This window comes from Vanessa cardui, chromosome 9, assembly GCF_905220365.1.
Source record: "Vanessa cardui chromosome 9, ilVanCard2.1, whole genome shotgun sequence".
Lineage (NCBI taxonomy): Eukaryota > Metazoa > Arthropoda > Insecta > Lepidoptera > Nymphalidae > Vanessa > Vanessa cardui.
In genome coordinates, this window is record NC_061131.1 from 5,420,368 (window position 1) to 5,439,290 (window position 18,923).

Consider the following 18,923-nt stretch of genomic DNA (forward strand, 5'->3'; position numbering starts at 1 on the left):
ATGACGGTCTCAGCTTCCAGTAGCGGACTCCGAGGAATCCACAATAATATGGGACGGGATAGAAGTAGGGGTCGCGCACTACCGGAAACCCAGGGGGGTGTCTGTTGGAAGGCTATGCTTTGTTGCCCCCGGAGTCCGACATACGATCCCGGTCCCCCAACCGGACGGGATGGAAAAATGCATTTCCTATTCGAAAAAAGATTTGTCATACCATGGCATCCTTCCCTGTTAAGGGTAATGATCCAATAGAGTCTATTTGAAAAACAACATTTTACTTTAATACTATCAGATGTCATGCGATTCAAAAAAACCGAACAAACGAGTTACATATTAATAATATTACCTAGTGAGGTCAGGTATTTAGGTATTTAAATATTAAATAGACAATCGATATTTTGAATGTTATACAACTTCGATAATATATTAATGAGATATACTAATCATTGTATATCGAGCTGTTTTATCATTTTAATCGGCGATAAGATGTCCTCAATCTCCATTTCGGTTTGTAATTTTATTTAAATATTCGTTTGTGTTTCATAGGTCAGAGACAACTATAATGGTGAGTAAAATAACTTTTCACTGTTTCTTTCCTTTAAAGTATTTGTTTTTTAAATCAAAATTAAATACTAGTTTAAAACTAAAGTTTAAAGTCATAACGTCAAGCAAGAGATGGGCAAAGTAATTATATTTATATATTACTTCTTTTTCTATTTAAAATTTCTTGCTAGACATTCTTTGAGCTGCGAGCTTTGCCATCTCGGTTTCCTAAAGTAAGCATAATTAAATACGTAACTATTTCAGATATTCTTATGCGCGTTTATGAGCTTTCTGACCTTAACATGGGCCGAACCTCGTCTGATAGACCCTCCTCTGCGAGTAGATCTTCAGCCCCCAGAAAACATTCGGTCTCTATCGTCTAGAAATGTAAGGACGGCTTGGATTAATATGCCCATTGATCATTTCGATCCCCAAAACACGGATACGTATAGAATGGTATGTACTTTAATGTCTATTTTACTTTAAAAATATATCGTTTTGATAAGTCAGATTTTGACACAAATATTGAACGATATTTATTCAATCGATTTGAATCTAAAACAAAAAATCTAGCTCATGCTATAATTGATTTAAGGCAATACAAATATTTGGTACCTAATTTTAACGGTAATAGTTAAACACATTTGTATGGTATATTCCTAAGAATACTTAAACTAGACTATTTACTTAACACAACAGAATCTATTTTCTTAATGCTGTGCCACTTGAAAATGACACGGACGAGTGGGCGGTATGCACCCATACTCGTTTGCACAAAATATGTGGATGATGATCTTATAAGCAGATTTAAAGGAAAAACATTGACATTTCAGCGATTTATGTTTAACGAAGAATTCTTTGGTGGAGAGGGCTACCCTTTATTTATATTAGTGGGCGGTGAATGGGACATAGCACCAGGATGGTTGCAAGGCGGAAACATGTACCTTATGGCTCAGGAGAACAAAGGGTACCAGATATACACTGAACATAGGTTTTACGGAGAGTCTCTGCCCTACAAGTAAGGAATTTTATTACAAACACGCTTAAATCGAACGTCGAAAAATAGTTTCACTTACGTCGCGTCTTAAATTTTTAAATAAAAGAAAAATACAAAGGTATTATGCAAGTATGTGGATGAAAATCACAGAATTTACATGTCAGCACATTGCGCATACCATTTCGCATCTTGCGCCTGTGTAAAACATCGTGGTAACAACAACAACAGCAGCCTGTAAATTCCCACTGCTGGGCTAAAGGCCTCCTCTCCCTTTGAGTAGAAGGTTTGGAGCATATTCCACCACGCTGTTCCAATGCGGGTTGGTGGAATACACATGTGGCAGAATTTCTATGCAATTTGTCACATGCAAGTTTCCTCACGATGTTTTCCTTCACCGCCGAGTACGAGATGAATTATAAAGATAAATTAAGCACATGAATCAGCGGTACTTGCCTGGGTTTGAACCCGCAATCATCGGTTAAGATGCAAGCGTTCTAACCACTGGGCCATCTCGACTCTCATCATCGTGGTAAAACGTTTCGTAATTCTGACACGTGTGTTTATAACCACCAACACTGGCCGATTTACCAATAGGCTAAGTAGACTGGAGCCTAGGGCGGCAGATTTAGCCAAATATTTTTTATTACAGAAATAAAAATAAATTATAATTATATGTATACACATTACGTCCGTAATCCGTATACTCGTCACTTCATAGCGGCTTGCAAAAATAATTCAGTAACTAACAGCAATATTATTTAGTTCACAGTCATACTAATAATGAGAAAAAGCCGATGTAATGAAGACGATAGAACAAAAATCATACATTTTCAATTTCAGAATAAACGTAGTTAATGTGTACAATAACTAACGTATTGATTTTCAAAAGTCAGTTGGGGCGGCAAAAATTTAATAACCTACTAGCGGCAAATTTGTAAATCTGCCACTGACCACCAATCTAATGTTGAATAGAGAAAACTGCTAATTTTTATACTTAACAGATTAGGATATAGGTAGGCTGTTTTCCGGCCACGGTGGCCGGTCGGAACGGATACTAGCCAACTAGGCAGGACATAATGCACAAACAGATACAGTTTCTATTCCCATATATCTATTATATTCTATATCGTAAACTGACAGAATGGCAAATCCGATACAACTGGCGAGAGTTCAGATGCAGGATTAGATCAACTTAACACTCTGTTTGAAGCACGGGACGGCACACACATTCATACTTCTAGATACTGGACTCTATACTTACATTTTACCGACCAACTTCATTCAATATAATTTTACCGACACTATCTTGGGTTAGAACTCAACACCTCGGAATCTTTGGCCGTATATATCTAGTCACTTGACGAGGGTGTCCAAAAACTTAACTAAATATCTCCACAATAATAGTCAATCATAGTAAAAGTCTTTTCAAAAGTGCTTTTTATAATAGTATAATATGCGCTGATAATATTTGTCAAAATTAATTATTTCAGAAACTTCACTGCAGAAAATCTTCGATTCCTCAACGTGGATCAGGCATTAGCCGATCTCGCATACTTCATAAAAGAAATAAAGAAAGGGCCAAGATTTACCAACAGCAAAGTGATATTATACGGCGGCTCGTACGCTGCGAACATGGTTTTGTGGTTCAAACAGAGGTACCCACACTTGGTTGTTGGCGGAGTTGCGTCGAGCGGACCTATTAAGGGAAAAGTAGATTTTCAAGGTCAGTGTTATTTTAAAGTTTACTTGTTGATATTGTAAATATAATTTTCTATAAGACAAAAGTCCTTGTTACTTAGTTCGTTAATGTTATTACTTAATTTATTATTAGTTTTTTTTTTAAACCTGTTTGAAATATATCACTTTAGTCAAATCTTCGAAATCTAATCATATCGTCTTTCTTTGGATATAGTATACGGACGATTTGACAGAACGCCAGGGTCGGTACGTTAGGGTCTATGCTGGGGGCAATGATGTTGAAATAAACAGATATGTTATTAACGCGCAAAAAGTGAAGACTAGAAAACGTCCTAATTGTGACGTTTACCTTTAGTTGTTTGACGTAGTAATTCGTTATAAATACATCATAATTACGTAGTAATACGTTTTGCGTAATTAAAACATCTAGTTATCCCTTTTACTTATTGTTTTTATCAAGCTATCCTTTTTACTTTTAACGAAATGTAAAAATAAACTAAAATAAACGGTCCCCGGCGCGGCACACTTTTTTCTGTTGTTTAGTATGGATATAACATATCTGTTTATTAGAATATCATTGGCTGGGGGACTCTGTAGTAAAATCTGATTAAAAACTAATTAGTGATAAATACAAATGATCTACTTATAAACTTTCGAAATTCAAATGTTTAATTGTAAAACTTTTTCAGAGTATTTGGAAGTAGTTCACGATGCATTTTTATCTGAAGGCGGAGAAGAGTGTTTGTCCATTATAGATCAAGGAATAAAGGATACCATCGCCGCCTTAGCCACAGAATCCGGACGACAGGCCATACAAAGAGCGTACAGGTAAAACTAAAACAATTATGTTATAGTAGTTGTTTGAATTGAAACAGATAATTGTATAAGGTACGAATTTAGTATTGTCTATATTTAGTGTTGCTATACCAATAAAATACCCTTAGATACTTAGGTATATTAAAAAAAGAACATTTTTTTCTTAATAGTTAATGTTTTTGCTTAGACTGTGCTCTCCACTGGTCCATACGAATGAGTACGATCTGGGCTATTTTTCGGGACTCATTAGCTGGACCTTCTCCACGTCAGTGCAGCAGGCGCGTCCTAGCACTCTAACTACTATCTGCAGGAACTTTGAATCTAACGGTTACGGTAATATCGCAATTGTGTATTCACACTAAACGCTCTTACATAAATGCACATAAAGGCTCATAATGGTTAATAGTTTATTTGTTTCTTCTTTGTAGATAATTTGATTTGACCAGTTTATACAGAAAAACTCCACGGTTTTTAATAGTAATCATTGATGTGATGATGTCTCCAATGTTCTTGGCTATTTCTTTGTAGTACATTATAGTAGAGGCGACGGTATTATTATAGTAACAATCCGAGCAAGGACCTTAAATTTTTTCAAGTACCTATTTAATTTATGTTGAGAAGAGGCCAGCAATGGGACGATCACATACTCTTGCCTTACCTTAAGATATTATTCATGTTTTATTATTTTAGGTTCAACTCCGATGGAACAGATTGGAAATTACATAGCTATAACTCAAAATCTTGGTAACAATTGTTGGCAAATAGACTACGAGACATATGTTCAGAGATATCGCGATGAAAACACTAATTGTAAGTAACTACACTACTTTATTTCAAATGTAAAGTAGTTATAAGGATTTTCTTTTAAGTCCGTTTTTCGTAGTTCTGAAAAATACTGTTAGGAATATGTCAAACCAGTAACAAATAGTAGGAACTTAATAATTTATGAGAATATTACAACGTTCTTGATCAGTAAATATATAAACGGTCAGTTCGCAAGAAGGTTATATTGTATACTTCTATAAGTAAAAATACGAAAATAATGAATACTAAAGAAAATTAAAAATAAATATAAACAAAAAGGACTATATATTATCAATATGAAAGTAACTTTATCTGTATGTCTCTTTAACCGGTGCGGAAGATCGGTTGAACGATCATCAGTTTCAAATTGACTTACGTTCAAAACTTTCGGAACTTTTAGCTCGTGCGTGGTATTACCAAACGTGTACCGAGTACGGCTACTACCAGACGGCCCCGCACTCTGGGACTGTGTTTGATCAACTCAGGTGGCTCACAGTGGACTTTTATGTTAACCTATGTCAGCGAATATTCGACCAAAGGTAAATTATATTTTTCATCTTTTTACAGGAACTAAAATTTAAAAGATTTCGCTACTTATAAAGTATGTTTTAACAGACTTAAAAATAGAAAGATTTTTTGGTTGTTTGCATACATACATTTTTTAAATACATACATTTAAAAAATATAAAGGCTTTTTAAAAAAAATCATATAACATTTAATTCATGCAGAGTGAATAGATGGGTCCAACTATTTCTTGTTTACATTAACAGATATATTAAAATACTAGCCGTACCCGCGACATCGTGTGCGTTTGAATTAAGCTGAAATTTTATATATACTTAATTCCAAAAGAAAAGTAGCCGAATTATTCCTTAAGACATCAGCTATCTGACAGTGAGCCTCTTCCAAAGTACAACAATTCCAGAGAATAGCCGGAGTAAATTGAAAAAAAAATGTTAATTTTATATATCTACCAATGTAAACTACACATAGTATAGACGCTTCAATTTTACTATACATATATATATATATATAATTTACATCGACGCCCTTGTTAAGCTTAACAAAAATAAGCTAACCCAATTTGTAATTTTAGAATATTTTTCGTAGTTTTAACAAGTCAACTCAACAAATCCTTAGTTCGATCTTTAGGTATTATTAAGACTAAAGTGTAGGTATTTCTTTTTGAATAATTTATTTTTAACAAAGATATGTCACGTAGATTTGACGAGGCGTTCGTATACGATGCGGTGGAGCGAGTGAATCTGGTGTTCGGCGGCCTGCAGCCTGACGTCAACAACACCATCAACATCCACGGCAGCGTGGACCCGTGGCACGCGCTCGGCGTGCACGATCGCGACCTCAAGGACGGCTCGCCCACCATCACCGTGCCACGGTAAGCCAGTTTACCAGTTTATCCGAAAACTTTGGGCCTAATATTCTGCATTAACACGTTGACAGTCCCTGCATCACATATGATACAAATTTATTTTTCACCATACGTCCTTGCATCACATCTAGTGCAAGTAGGCGTACAGACTCTACACCGTTTATTGGCGAGGACGTCTGAGTTAGGGAAATAAATATTATTAGGACGTCTAGAATAGATATTAAGAAAAGTAAAACACCAATGAACCAACACATTTTTTTACTGAATGAAAATATTGCTAAGACGGTCGGGAACTCATTTTTGCTAACCATTTTGTGCAACAATAGATCTGCGATGCTCGATTGATTATGATTAACGTTTATAATTATTTTTAAGCAACTACCGCAAGAAAACTAAAACAATTAGTTATATGAATACCCACATTTTTTGCTTCGACGTTCCCTGCATCATATGTGATACACTAAAATTAAGGACGAGACGTCCTTGTATCACATCTGATACATACTGAAAATAACTGTAATATTACAGTGACGGAGATTTCAAGTATAAATTTATTAAATGTGAAGTATTTCCAACTAGCTTTAATAAAAAAGCCGCAGGACGCCACGTGAAGGTTGTTGGATTTGGCCTGGACAGTCAACGTGTTAATTCAAACTTTAACCGGCTATTTATGATTTCCGTAAAATCAGTACATAGTATATAAGTCGCTTACCGCTGTATATGTATGCTTAGATCTTAAAAATTACGCAACGGATTTTGATGCGGTTTTCTTTAATAGATAGTGATTCAAGAGGGAGGCTTTTATATAAAATACATAGACAATATAAGTAAAGAAAGATTGATAACTTTTTATGTTTCTAATGTGATGGCGTAAATAAACAAATTCTGTAGTATATTTAGTACCAATATTGCACCCGTGCGAGGCAGAGGTGTGTTGCAAGTGTTATTATATTTTTGCATGAAGGCTCTACATTTATTTCGTATACATGTCTTGCAATATATTTGGTAGCTAATCATAAATTTTAAGTACAATGTTAAAGAAAGTAATGAATATGTTTTGAATCGTGTTGGAAAAAAAATTATCTACGTTATTTTATATATTTAGGTATCAATGAATTAGTGAACTATAATTCAAATTAATAGCCCATAAAAACACCATCAAAAAAGTAATTAGAGTTTAAAATATACATGAGTAACAACACTTTCATGCAAATCATCAAAAGAAATAGAAAGCTTTTGTTACGAGAGTAACCTTAGCCTTCAAAACGGTTTTATGACATTTGATTCTATATCATAATTTAGGTATATCACATTATTATTGCATATTATTAAAATAGCAGGAGCTATTGAATTTACTTTATTATATTTAATTACACTTTACATATAATAAATGCCAAATAGTGTCTTATTGCCGACATAAAGTAATTACTAATTTATTTTTTCAGAGCATCTCATTGTTTTGACATGGGTAACTGGCGAATCACAGACACGATAAGAATGACTAACGCACAACAAGCGGCAAGAAGACTTGTGGCTCAGTGGCTTTCGGAAACTACATAGAACAATAAGATATATTTTATTAATAATACTCGTGTTTTTGTTTCAAATGACATATTTATTTTATTAATAACGGTTTATTCTTACACTGTAAGGGTTTTATAAATAAAAAATCACTTCAAATTCCCGATAGTGTGCCGGGAAAACACAGTTTAATATTAGTTTAAAACTCCACATTCAGACAAATTGAAAATACACAGAATTTAGGAATTACAAACTTCAACAGGTCGAAAAATATAATCGAAATGAACTCTACTCGCCCTACAGAGCGTCTAGGATAATTTTATAGATAATTTCATTTAATGTAGAGATATTACGACTACGCTTATCACTGGCGGAATCATAATCGATATTGTATTAAATGCACAGTGTACTACTGCCCCGGACGAGTCGGTGTGTTTTCAAAATGGCTCTTTTCCACGTCGAATCCTTTTCAGAAACACAACACAAATTGTACTGCACAGAAGGCGACGCGGGTTATTTTTAAATTAGGTGCACTTACAACGATGTATTCGACACTTGGTATCTTATGTAGTAAATAGTATGCTTAAGAATGAAAATGCTGCCTTACTCCACAGTACTATATTTGCAGTAAAGCGAGAAAAAGCGAGACGATATCGCATCGTCCCTCTCACTCGCTCTACTGTGACGCAACCGAGGAAGTAGTCTACTCTACAGGAACATCATAGCACTAACATTATCACAAGCTCACTCACAATGAAAATCATTCGAGATATATAATGGCAGTCCATTGTTTAAATTGCTAAACTTTGTCAATGTAAAATGTGACAAACAAAAATATAAAACGGGAAACAATTTCAAAATCAATACAGATATGTTAAATGGCAGGCAAATAATTAGAATGAAAAATGAATAGGACTGCCCTGTCTGTCCCGAACTAACTCAAATTCATAAATGACGGCACCCGTTACGCCTATGAATCATATTTTAACGAATACTTAATAATAAACTGAATCGCGCAAAGAATGGCAAATGGTCAACACTGTCACTATCATCCGCGAGATTGGTCGTATTAACAAATAATAATAGTCTATGTCTATAGAGAGTCGTCAGCAATGGCGGCCTGGCTCTCGTTCTACAGAAACACACGTAGACAAAGAGTTCAAAATAAACTGATGAAATATTTACAATATTCTAGGTGTTCACGTTACAAGTCAATCTACAACAAGGGGCTTGGGGCTCTCCCACGGGAAGCCCTCCCGGCCAAAGTGTCCGTATGTGCTTGTTTTCTGATAAATCGGTGCTCGGAGATTTAGTTCCCTGAAAATATAAATAAACAATTATTACCTCAGTCCTATTTTTTGTTACTATGTATTTATATTTAATTAAGTTATCATTTGAAAAAAACAGATTTGAAAAAGTTGTCTATACATATAATAATAAGAAATAAAATCTTAATGCTGTTACTCTGTTAGAAGTGAGTACATTCCAAAGTAAGAAGTAGTCTGTTTTTGTACTATATAGTAATTCAGTCAAAGGTATGAACCAAAACTATGAACCAAAATTAAAATGAGATAACTTCTTAATAAATTAGAATAGTTATGTTAATAACAATTGACTTATATTCATATATATTGTATACCCAAAATCATTGACGTAAGTTTATATATATGACAAAGATAAACACAACTACAACTCAAGTTCAAGCTTGTTATGCAATAGCAAATCAAATAATAACTTTAAAGTTTTAAAAACAAAGAATGGGATGTAAAAGTTGATAAATCTTAATTCATCATCTGTTAAATGTTCCTGTCATATTAAATTTATGTCCCAAATTCATAATAAACAAATGCAATAAACTTATTAAAACATCAGAATCTTTCCTGAACAGTTGCAATCAATCTCTCATGTAAATTAAATCATTTCATATAACTTATCATTGGGAAAACATTCATTTTTGACGAAAGAAGAGGTTCTAATCTGCAATCCATAATATACATAAGCTTGAAGTAAGTTTTTAAAGGTTATGGTACCCATTTTCCTCAATGATTTTGAAGCTAGAATAGTACAATTTCACCACAATCCAAATCATCTTGCTTCTATTTACATTTCCTTTTTCTATTTAATATAATGTTATATGATTCACTTACTTGACTATTTTTCCCGGTCGAAGATCGAAGTTCTTTTGTACAATAGCAAGTAATTCTTGCTGCGTCTTATGTGAAGTGCCGTAGTCAAAGACAGTGATGGATAACGGCTCAGCAACACCAATAGCATAGGCGACCTGAAATTACAATTGTTGAAAACAAAACATTACTTTTATGTTTTGCTATATACTTTACCGATTGTCTTGGCAATGTTAGTATATCCAACATAACGCAAACTCAGAGCAAGAAAGCTTCGTGAATTTTAGAGAAGCATAAGAGATTGCAGTCCCCAGGGGAATAAAAAATTTGGTTAATTACTGTTTTTAAGTTTGCGGTATAGCGTTTAAACGCCACAATAGAACAATGAATTGCTAGACAAAAATTTTTTCTTATTCATATTTTGAACCCTAAATGATATGAAACATCAAATAATAATACTCCATCTATAGTCTATTCTAATGGGAAGAGGAGAAATGGTAAATAAACAACTTTGAACTTGATTTGATATGTCATTTGCGTTCGACTAGTGAGGTGAAAATAATTGAATGAATGGGTAATGAATGCTAAAGAACGATATTTTTTTATTTATTTTAAAAGTAATTTTCCGTTTAAACAAAGCCAGGTCATAATAAAAAACTTCAGAGAATTCCGAATATGCATCCGTGCACATGATACGAAAGATGAGAGACGAATGTCTTTCTTAACATTGTATTATTTTCAAAACTATAAAATTGCTATGCACAAAACTGATCTACATTTCGAGATAAGAGATTATTTTTAAGTAAAATAATTCTTTTAACATTTATGGTAAAAATATTATTTTTATGTAAAAACCTTACTGTATAAAAATTACTTTTTTATCTATCGTTAGGTAAATTTTTACGTTTCTAATAAATAATTCATATTATATATTACAACCAATTAAATAAATATATATTAAAAAATAAACTATAATGAATCTTAAAACTAAAATAATATATTTTTTATCTGTAAAAATTAATTCAGTCTACATTCGTTTAGCGACATCCTTAGTTGAGGCCTCTATTTTTTAATGTTTGTCATAGAAAAAATGGCGTCTTGAATCTCGACAAAACTGTTTTCGTTACTTTGGAAGTGAAATTAAAGTGGATTTATGTAGTTTAGTGAAATATTGTTGTATTACAAATGAAGATATATTAATCAAGAATTGTTTGTAGTTAATCATATAGCAGAATTATCAACAAAACACTTGTGATATTGAAAAGTACGGTATGTTTTGAATGTTTCCTTTTGTCATTGGAATGGACTATAGGCAACTCTTTTCTAAATTTGGTCATATATGTAATAAAAAAACATTGTCTTATTCTAAAGCGTAGAACAGATATTTATCAATGTACAATAGATCAACGTACCTGCACCATGCAGCGACGGCACAGGCCGGCGCGCACGAGCGACTTGGCGACCCAGCGAGCGGCGTACGCGGCCGAGCGGTCAACCTTTGTGAAGTCCTTGCCGGAGAAGGCGCCGCCTCCGTGCGCGCCCCAACCGCCGTACGTGTCGACGATGATCTTGCGACCCGTCAGGCCCGCGTCAGACTGAGGAGATAACGTATTTAATCACCTCTCCACTTATAACAGTAATTTTATGTTTATCTAAAATAGTCTCAGTATTGATTTATAATGTGGTACCGTCGCAACTTCTGATTTCCATAACACAAGTGCTTCAGCTATTACATTGGGATCAGAGTAATGTATGTGATGTTGTCTCATATTTATTATTATTTATTTATTATTATTCGGATAAAAGAAACCCAATAGTAATTCACTATATTTCAAATGTCACTAATGCACAGCTGAATGTTTAGTAGCTTATCAAACAGAAACCTCTTTTTAAAACTGTAATATTTGAAATGATTTTAGAAATGAACCAATATCAATATGAAAAGAAAATCTTTAATATTCATTAATTTATCCTGTAATACCTAGTGACAAACTTTCAGACATTAATTTATATGAAAAACTTTTGGAATCATATCAAAACCTATTTTGAATTAGCTTCAATGACTAGCTCTTAAACTAAGCAGAATTGAACACCCACCTAAACTGTAAAACTGTTCATAAGACACATGGCTATTTCCGCATAATTCAGAGATTACATGTAATTGGCAAGTAGAATTTTACTAAGATATATGTTTAAGATTACATTTGAATACTATTCACAAAATGAAATAGTAGTCACTTTTGTTTAGTGGGTATTAACTTTTCTACAGAGTAGGGTTAAACTTGGCATACAAGTTAAGGCCAGGGATACACAAAAGGACAAATACCTACAGGCTTACCACAAATGAAGTGGTAACTATTTCGCTTATGTTAGATTTTAAACTGTACAGGACATCTGTCATATCCCCTAAAAATAAACCTGTTCATTTGTGACCTCTACAACGCAAAGACAAAGAATTTATTATTACAATAATTTAAACAACAAATTTTCATGTCACATATCCATTACGATGACACCGCAATTTTTCAATTTTTATTAAAAAAGTGTGCTGCAATGTGCCCAGTATTTGCTATGATGTGTTATGATGTTTTTATAAGGAGGTCCTTTTTTTCAAGTCCTGTTAAGACAGCTATTTTACTTTATCGAAATTATTAAAATTGTGCAGTAATGTGCTCGACATGTACTGCCATGTGCAAATATTGAAAAAAATAGGTAATTTTTTTACAATATCACAAAGAAAAAACAAAATGGACTGTTTTTTAAGTAAACAACAAATTAACAAATTCTTTGTCCAGTCTATAAATAATTGCCATATAAATGAGGCAATGGTTTATCTTAAGATTGTTATTTACCTGTGGTCCACCAATTATGAAGAGTCCACAAGGATTGATGTGTATAACAGTTCTTTCGTCCAAATATTGTGCAGGAATGACTTCATTTATCACCTTGTTTTTGATTTCCTCACGGAGTGTCTCAATTGCAATCTATTAATAAAAGAATAATATATTATTTTTATTCTATTTTATAATTATCCTTAAATGACTATAATAAATAATATAATTGTGATTTTTTAACCATTTATTGACATTATATAGCTTGGTCTTTTCAGACATTAATAAAGTAAATTTTGACAAACTATCTAGGATTTTGTGCTTTCCTATTGGAAATGAAACATTTAATAATGTTTCCTAGAGATTGTTATTTTAATTCTAATTTAATATCATATGCAGTTAACAAGTATTATACATAATAAAGCATATGTGCTGTAGTATTGGGTTTAAAAATCTACTGCATAATATATATTAAAAATGTTTACTTTATTTTAGGGTGATTTTACAAGCACTTTACATAGAGATTCCACAGAAAAGAACTATCAAAAAACTGAGAAGTTACTATTTTCCTAATACAAAATTAAGTCTGCTAACTGTAACATTAAATTTAAATAATCACAAGGAAATCCGTATACACACTCCATATATTTTTAAATCTATTTATTGTTGGTAAACCAACAATAAATAGATTTAAAAATATATGGAGTTATGTATAATTATTACATTCTAAATTCTTAGGCAAACATCTTCAATGAGACTATTTTCTAAATACACTCAGCGGCACAGAATGTGGCCCAAACACATAATGTGGTTAAACATCAAAATTAAACACGAAATAGGGGTATTTTTTTTTTGTACATAAAATTTAAAGGTATTAAAGTGAATATTTAGTAAAAAAAAAGTAATACCTCAATTAATTAATTTTTTATCTTAAAAATAACAAATAACTCTAAAATTGGAAAAAAATAAACAAAAGAAAGTTTTAAAAAAAAATTACAAAAACTTACGGGACTTAAAATTAATACCGGGTATTGCCTCTTCTAGCCTTGATGACTGCCTGCATGCGATCAGGCATGGATTTAATAATGTTTTTTATGTCAACCTGGGGTATTTCTTCCCAGGCGGTTATCAAGGCGGTTTTTCAATCACTGGTAGACTCTGGAGGGTTGATGCTGGATCTGATGCGTCTTTTAAGCATGTCCCATACATGTTCTATTGGATTTAAATCCGGACTTCGTGCTGGCCAGTCCCATTTTGAAATTCCTACCTCCGATAGGTAGCTATTCACGCAAAATGCTGTGTGAGGTCGCGCATTATCGTGCATTAAAAGAAATTCCTGGCTTCCAATAAATTCCATGTATGGTAGAACATGTTCTTGGAGGACCTCTTCGATGTATCGCACTGCTGTTAAGCGACCTTCGATTATTGTTAACTCCGTACGTGCGTCTGAACTTATTCCTGCCCAGACCATAACAGAGCCACCATGAAAACTTACTGTTTGCCAGGTAGTGGTGGGTAAAAACCTTTCTCCTCGCCTTCTCCACACACGTTCGCGACCATCTGGATGCCTTAAGGCTACTCTGCATTCATCGGTCCACAGAACCTTAGCCCACTGCTCGTGAGTCCAATTAGCGTGTTCGCGAGCGAATTGAAGTCGAGCTACACGATGGTGTCGGAGCAGTTCTGGACCTCGTGCTGGTCTTCGGGAACGCAGGTTTTGTTCCTCCATTCTTCTTCTTATTGTTCACTCACTTACACGGACGCCTCTTGTCGTTTGTAGACGCTGCATTATTTCACCCGCAGTAAGGAAACGATTTCTCAATATTGCGAGGATGATAAATCGGTCATCTCGAGCTGATGTGCATCTGATATTGCCACTTCCTGGTCTCCTCATGTATAGGCCGGTCTCATCGTATCTTTTTAGGGCATATCTTAGAGTTGTACGTGGTACATTTAAAGATACAGCGATTTCACGCTGCGTTAAACCTTGACTCCGAAGTAACACAGCTTGAGCGATTTGTGCTGAACTTAAGGCCATAGTTTTCAGTTTTTAGTAAGAAAAATGACTAAAGATTAAATTAAAAACAAAACAATAAGGGTTAAATGCACGACCGTTTGAATATCGAACTTTAACTCAACTGAGTTTTGGGCGTTTTTACACTTAATAACGTTAAGTGTCACTTACGTTAAACAAATAACCTTTTTTTATAACTTTGAAACTCATGAATTAACAAAAACTAACGCCACGATACGCTGCCACTTAAAATTCTCATATGCAACACCAAAATTGCATGTTATAAGAATTTTAGAGTTTGGGCCACATTTTCTGCCGCTGAGTGTATAATAAATTCAAAGTAAATAATATATTTATATTAAGCCTTAACATACCTATACTTAGCCTAACTAACTTAGCCTGTAATTTTAAGATCAATTATAGTTAAATAACTATCATTTTCGGCAGAGTATTAATAATGTTAAGATATAAAAATAAAGCAAATTTAACACAATACCTTCTCTGAATGCTGAAGCGAGACAACAACAGTGTGCACTCTTTGCGGTACTGTTGCACCTCCTGTGAACACATACTCGCAAGTCACCTGGAAAAAGGCCCCTAGTTTAATTGCTGCTAATAACATTTACATTTACAAAACATTAAAATCATCTACTAAATAAAAATTGTAATTTTCCAGGCCTACTCATTGTTGACTGTTGTTTTTCTCAAACAAAAAGAAAATATACTGTATATATATAAAATCTTATTACCTGTGTTTTGGAGTCAGGTCGAGCCCACCAAAATTCACCATTCCTTCTAAGTTCTGCAATCTTCTGATTGAGTCTGTGAGCAAGTACTACAGTGAGTGGCATGCATTCTTCTGTCTCATCTGTAGCATAGCCGAACATCAATCCCTAATAAAGAAAAAGTTGATTTAGTTAAAAAATAATTGTAGTAATTAAGCTCCAAACCACTATATAAATGATTAAAACCATTATTAAAATATAAAAATGGAAAATGATGAACAATGTATTTTGTTTTTTTTCGTTTAAAATTATATTATGAACTTAAATTAAACATGACCAGGTAATCCCAATGGTGGTAATATTTAAAAAATCAAATAACATGTAACACATGCTTGTTGACTTTTTTTCATTTTAATATATTTAATGACTGTGTTTTCCTTATTAAAAAAAAAAACTAAATTTAATTCATCCAATCAAAAAAAGCATGTCATTTTTTAGGCAAGTACTTATGTCATAAATGAAGATGATCTCAAATTTCCATACACATGTATTTTAATATTTAAAATACTGCTGTTTAGAATAAATTTATCAATAATTGTGCCTGGTTCACATGCTGTTTACCTCATTTGTCTAATTACCATTATGGTTATTACCTACCTGATCCCCAGCCCCGACTTCGTCTTCATTTCTGTTTTCATGCACACCCGCAGCAATGTTCGGTGACTGCTGGTCCAGTGCGAGCATCACACTGCATGTCTTGTAATCAAACCCTGGCCCAACATGCATATAATGATAATAATTTTCTATATGATATTTTCCTCGGTAAAACTATACCAATATAATTATACTTTATACAGCTTAACTAATTATCTTGGATGAGTAATACATACTGTAGAAAAATCCCATCATACATTTGATTACCATTTGTGATGAAATACCCAGAAGTTACACCATAATTGATATATTTTACATGCAAAATTTATTCGAACAATTCATACTGGATAGCCCAATATATCGTGCATGAGACTCAATTTGAATACCTGGTCTCCAGCCCCAATATCAATTTCATCTCTGTCCTGATAGACCCCCTCGGCTATGTTTGGGCTTTGTTCTTCAATAGCCACTAACAAATTTAGTGTACGCCAATCAAAACCTAGTGTACGAAATTATTATTTAAACTGTTCTAATACATGGAGGTCATGCTGAGAAATTTTGAACACTATATCAAGTAGTACTTGGCAAGGAGCCAATGTTATACGTTAAATATTGTTTGTTTAGTCTTATCTTACCTTTGGAAGAATCATCGTAACCAATGTGTTTCACTGTTTCTCTGACTACTTTCTGATAATCAACATTGGCTTTTGACGTAATTTCACCGCACAGCAAAACCATTCCCGTCTTTGTGACAGTTTCTGTGGATTAATTCCATTTTAATGATTGAAGATATTGAAAATGTACTCAAATATATATTGTAAATATATCAATTAAATGGACTTACCGCAGGCAACTTTGGCCTCAGGATCTTGTTTCAAATGCGCATCAAGGATAGCATCACTTATTTGATCACACATTTTATCTGGAATACAGGTTGTTGATTAGTATCCTGTTCACTCATTGATTTGTTCACATATAAATATAATTATTGCAACTACTTTAAACCACGTGTTTTGAAAATCTACCTTACTAAGACCGCTTCATTATTAATATGATGTAACCTAACAGTTACTTTGCATCATAATTTAGAGCACATGACAAAAATTGTTTAAATGGTGTACTTTAAGTTTGTATGAAACAAAAGCAAAAAATGCAAAACCAAAATATTTTGTATTGATGCAATATCTGCGCACATGTTTAAAGCGGCCATCTTTCACAGATTAGACCATTCCTCTACTCTTGGGAAAAACTAACCTGGATGACCCTCGCCGACAGATTCCGACGTAAATAAGAACACAGATCCATCTTCCATATCATAACTGTGACCATTTGTTTTAGCATATCCATTCATTTTTGAGGTTTCCGGCATTCTGAATTTAGAGTTAGCTCACTAAAATAACACGACAAATATCCCCTTGAATTAATACTGTGGAAAAGAGGCCCGGCGCGAATATGCGCTCTTATTTATAAGGTCGGGGTGGCGCTATTGAGCCAAGTATATTCGCCAATCAGAATTCGTCTTTACTGACACTACACAACAACAGATATCTTGCTATTGGTCACAATATATTGTTTTGATTCTGCTATAAGTATAACCTTAAATATAACGATCAGTCTAAATCTATGATTAGAAAAATATATTTAACAATTTTCCACCCCAAAAGTTTTCATTGAATATATTGTGTAAATTTTATAAATTTGTTAATTATGTAAATAATTAAAATTAAGTTTATACTTGTAGTTTATAGTATTTAATAAATATTTTATTGATTATATGAGCCTTTTTATTATTATATTTCTTTTTTCACGTATGTATTTAGTTGATGTGCTATTATTCTTGCTATGTATTTTAATTTTTTTTATATTACCTTGTCTTCAAAAAATAAATTCGAAACTTTTAGCGAAATATTACGATATTGTAATAACGACACTTAATCCAGTTATATTCATGCAGACGTCTTGAACACTTTTCGCAAACTGAGTTCAAAACATTATATGTATTTACTTAAAAGATAAATCTTTATGCAAAATGTGCTGTTCATTGTTATTGTAAAATAGTATAAGAGCATTTCTATAAATATTATTCTAATTATATAATAAAAATATATGTATTATTGTTTTGAATACTTTCCGTTAAGAAAAGCTAATTAAAGTTTTTGCATTTAAATTTTAACAGTTTATTACTATAGGTTTATAAAGTTGGCTAATAATGAGTTAGAGATGAGAAAGAGATGAAAAACAATTAAAAATCATCTATTAAGCTATTTAAGTTCATATTTTCTCTACATTCTGTTCAAAAGGGTGAATGTAGCAGTAGGTTGAGTCAATGGCGCATTTACTACGAAGCAAGGGGAATAAGCACGAGTAGGAGTTATAATACCTTTTGATTTGCCATTTCTACAGAAACTTGAAGAACCTACCTAATCAACACTGCGTTCAAACATACTTTAAAGCTCATTATAACTTAGGAGCAACTTGCTCTTAATTAACCATACTATAACGCCCTTAATATTATGTCTTCAATTTAAGGAATACATGTTCTTTGTGCCAAAGGCGCCAAATTTTATATTACGCCACTGGATCTCGAAAAAGCCTATAACAAGAGATTTAAGCCATTTCTAGGTATTTTCTTTAATAAAAATGTATAAAAACTGTGTACATTTACTGCTATGATTATCGGTGAAACGTTCACGGGCTCTTTTTTAACATTATACATAATTAATAAAATAATGTATGTAATTAAACATAAATCTGCTTAAATTGATAATTAAGCTACACTTAGACAAAATATATTGTCAGGAGGAGGATA

The 18,923-nt window shown here is 33.1% G+C and overlaps 2 protein-coding genes across 4 annotated transcripts; one reads left to right on the top strand and one right to left on the bottom strand.

Moving 5' to 3' along the window:
• The first annotated feature begins 448 nt into the window (after window positions 1–448).
• Window positions 449–8,635, top strand: LOC124532211 (putative serine protease K12H4.7). The gene is made up of 10 exons (XM_047106966.1): window positions 449–562; window positions 805–996; window positions 1,374–1,558; window positions 3,028–3,260; window positions 3,925–4,063; window positions 4,239–4,384; window positions 4,742–4,861; window positions 5,256–5,394; window positions 6,079–6,252; window positions 7,692–8,635. Exons 1-10 carry the CDS (start codon window positions 560–562, stop codon window positions 7,804–7,806), a joined length of 1,446 nt encoding a protein of 481 aa, XP_046962922.1. The 5' UTR covers window positions 449–559; the 3' UTR covers window positions 7,807–8,635.
• Window positions 7,921–18,115, bottom strand: LOC124532213 (S-adenosylmethionine synthase). 3 transcript variants are annotated; one of them, XM_047106967.1, is made up of 11 exons: window positions 17,983–18,115; window positions 17,369–17,504; window positions 16,959–17,036; window positions 16,750–16,872; window positions 16,118–16,230; window positions 15,485–15,628; window positions 15,232–15,318; window positions 12,743–12,874; window positions 11,303–11,485; window positions 9,915–10,048; window positions 7,921–9,084 (listed from the first exon to the last, which is right to left on the bottom strand). In XM_047106967.1, exons 2-11 carry the CDS (start codon window positions 17,481–17,483, stop codon window positions 8,979–8,981), a joined length of 1,215 nt encoding a protein of 404 aa, XP_046962923.1. In that variant the 5' UTR covers window positions 17,484–17,504; window positions 17,983–18,115; the 3' UTR covers window positions 7,921–8,978. The 3 variants fall into 3 exon arrangements, with proteins under 3 accessions (XP_046962923.1, XP_046962924.1, XP_046962925.1); XM_047106968.1 differs by lacking the exon at window positions 16,118–16,230 and adding an exon at window positions 16,501–16,613; XM_047106969.1 differs by lacking the exon at window positions 16,118–16,230 and adding an exon at window positions 16,501–16,613 and having other exon boundaries at window positions 17,369–17,484; window positions 17,983–18,114.
• Window positions 18,116–18,923: the final 808 nt, after the last annotated feature.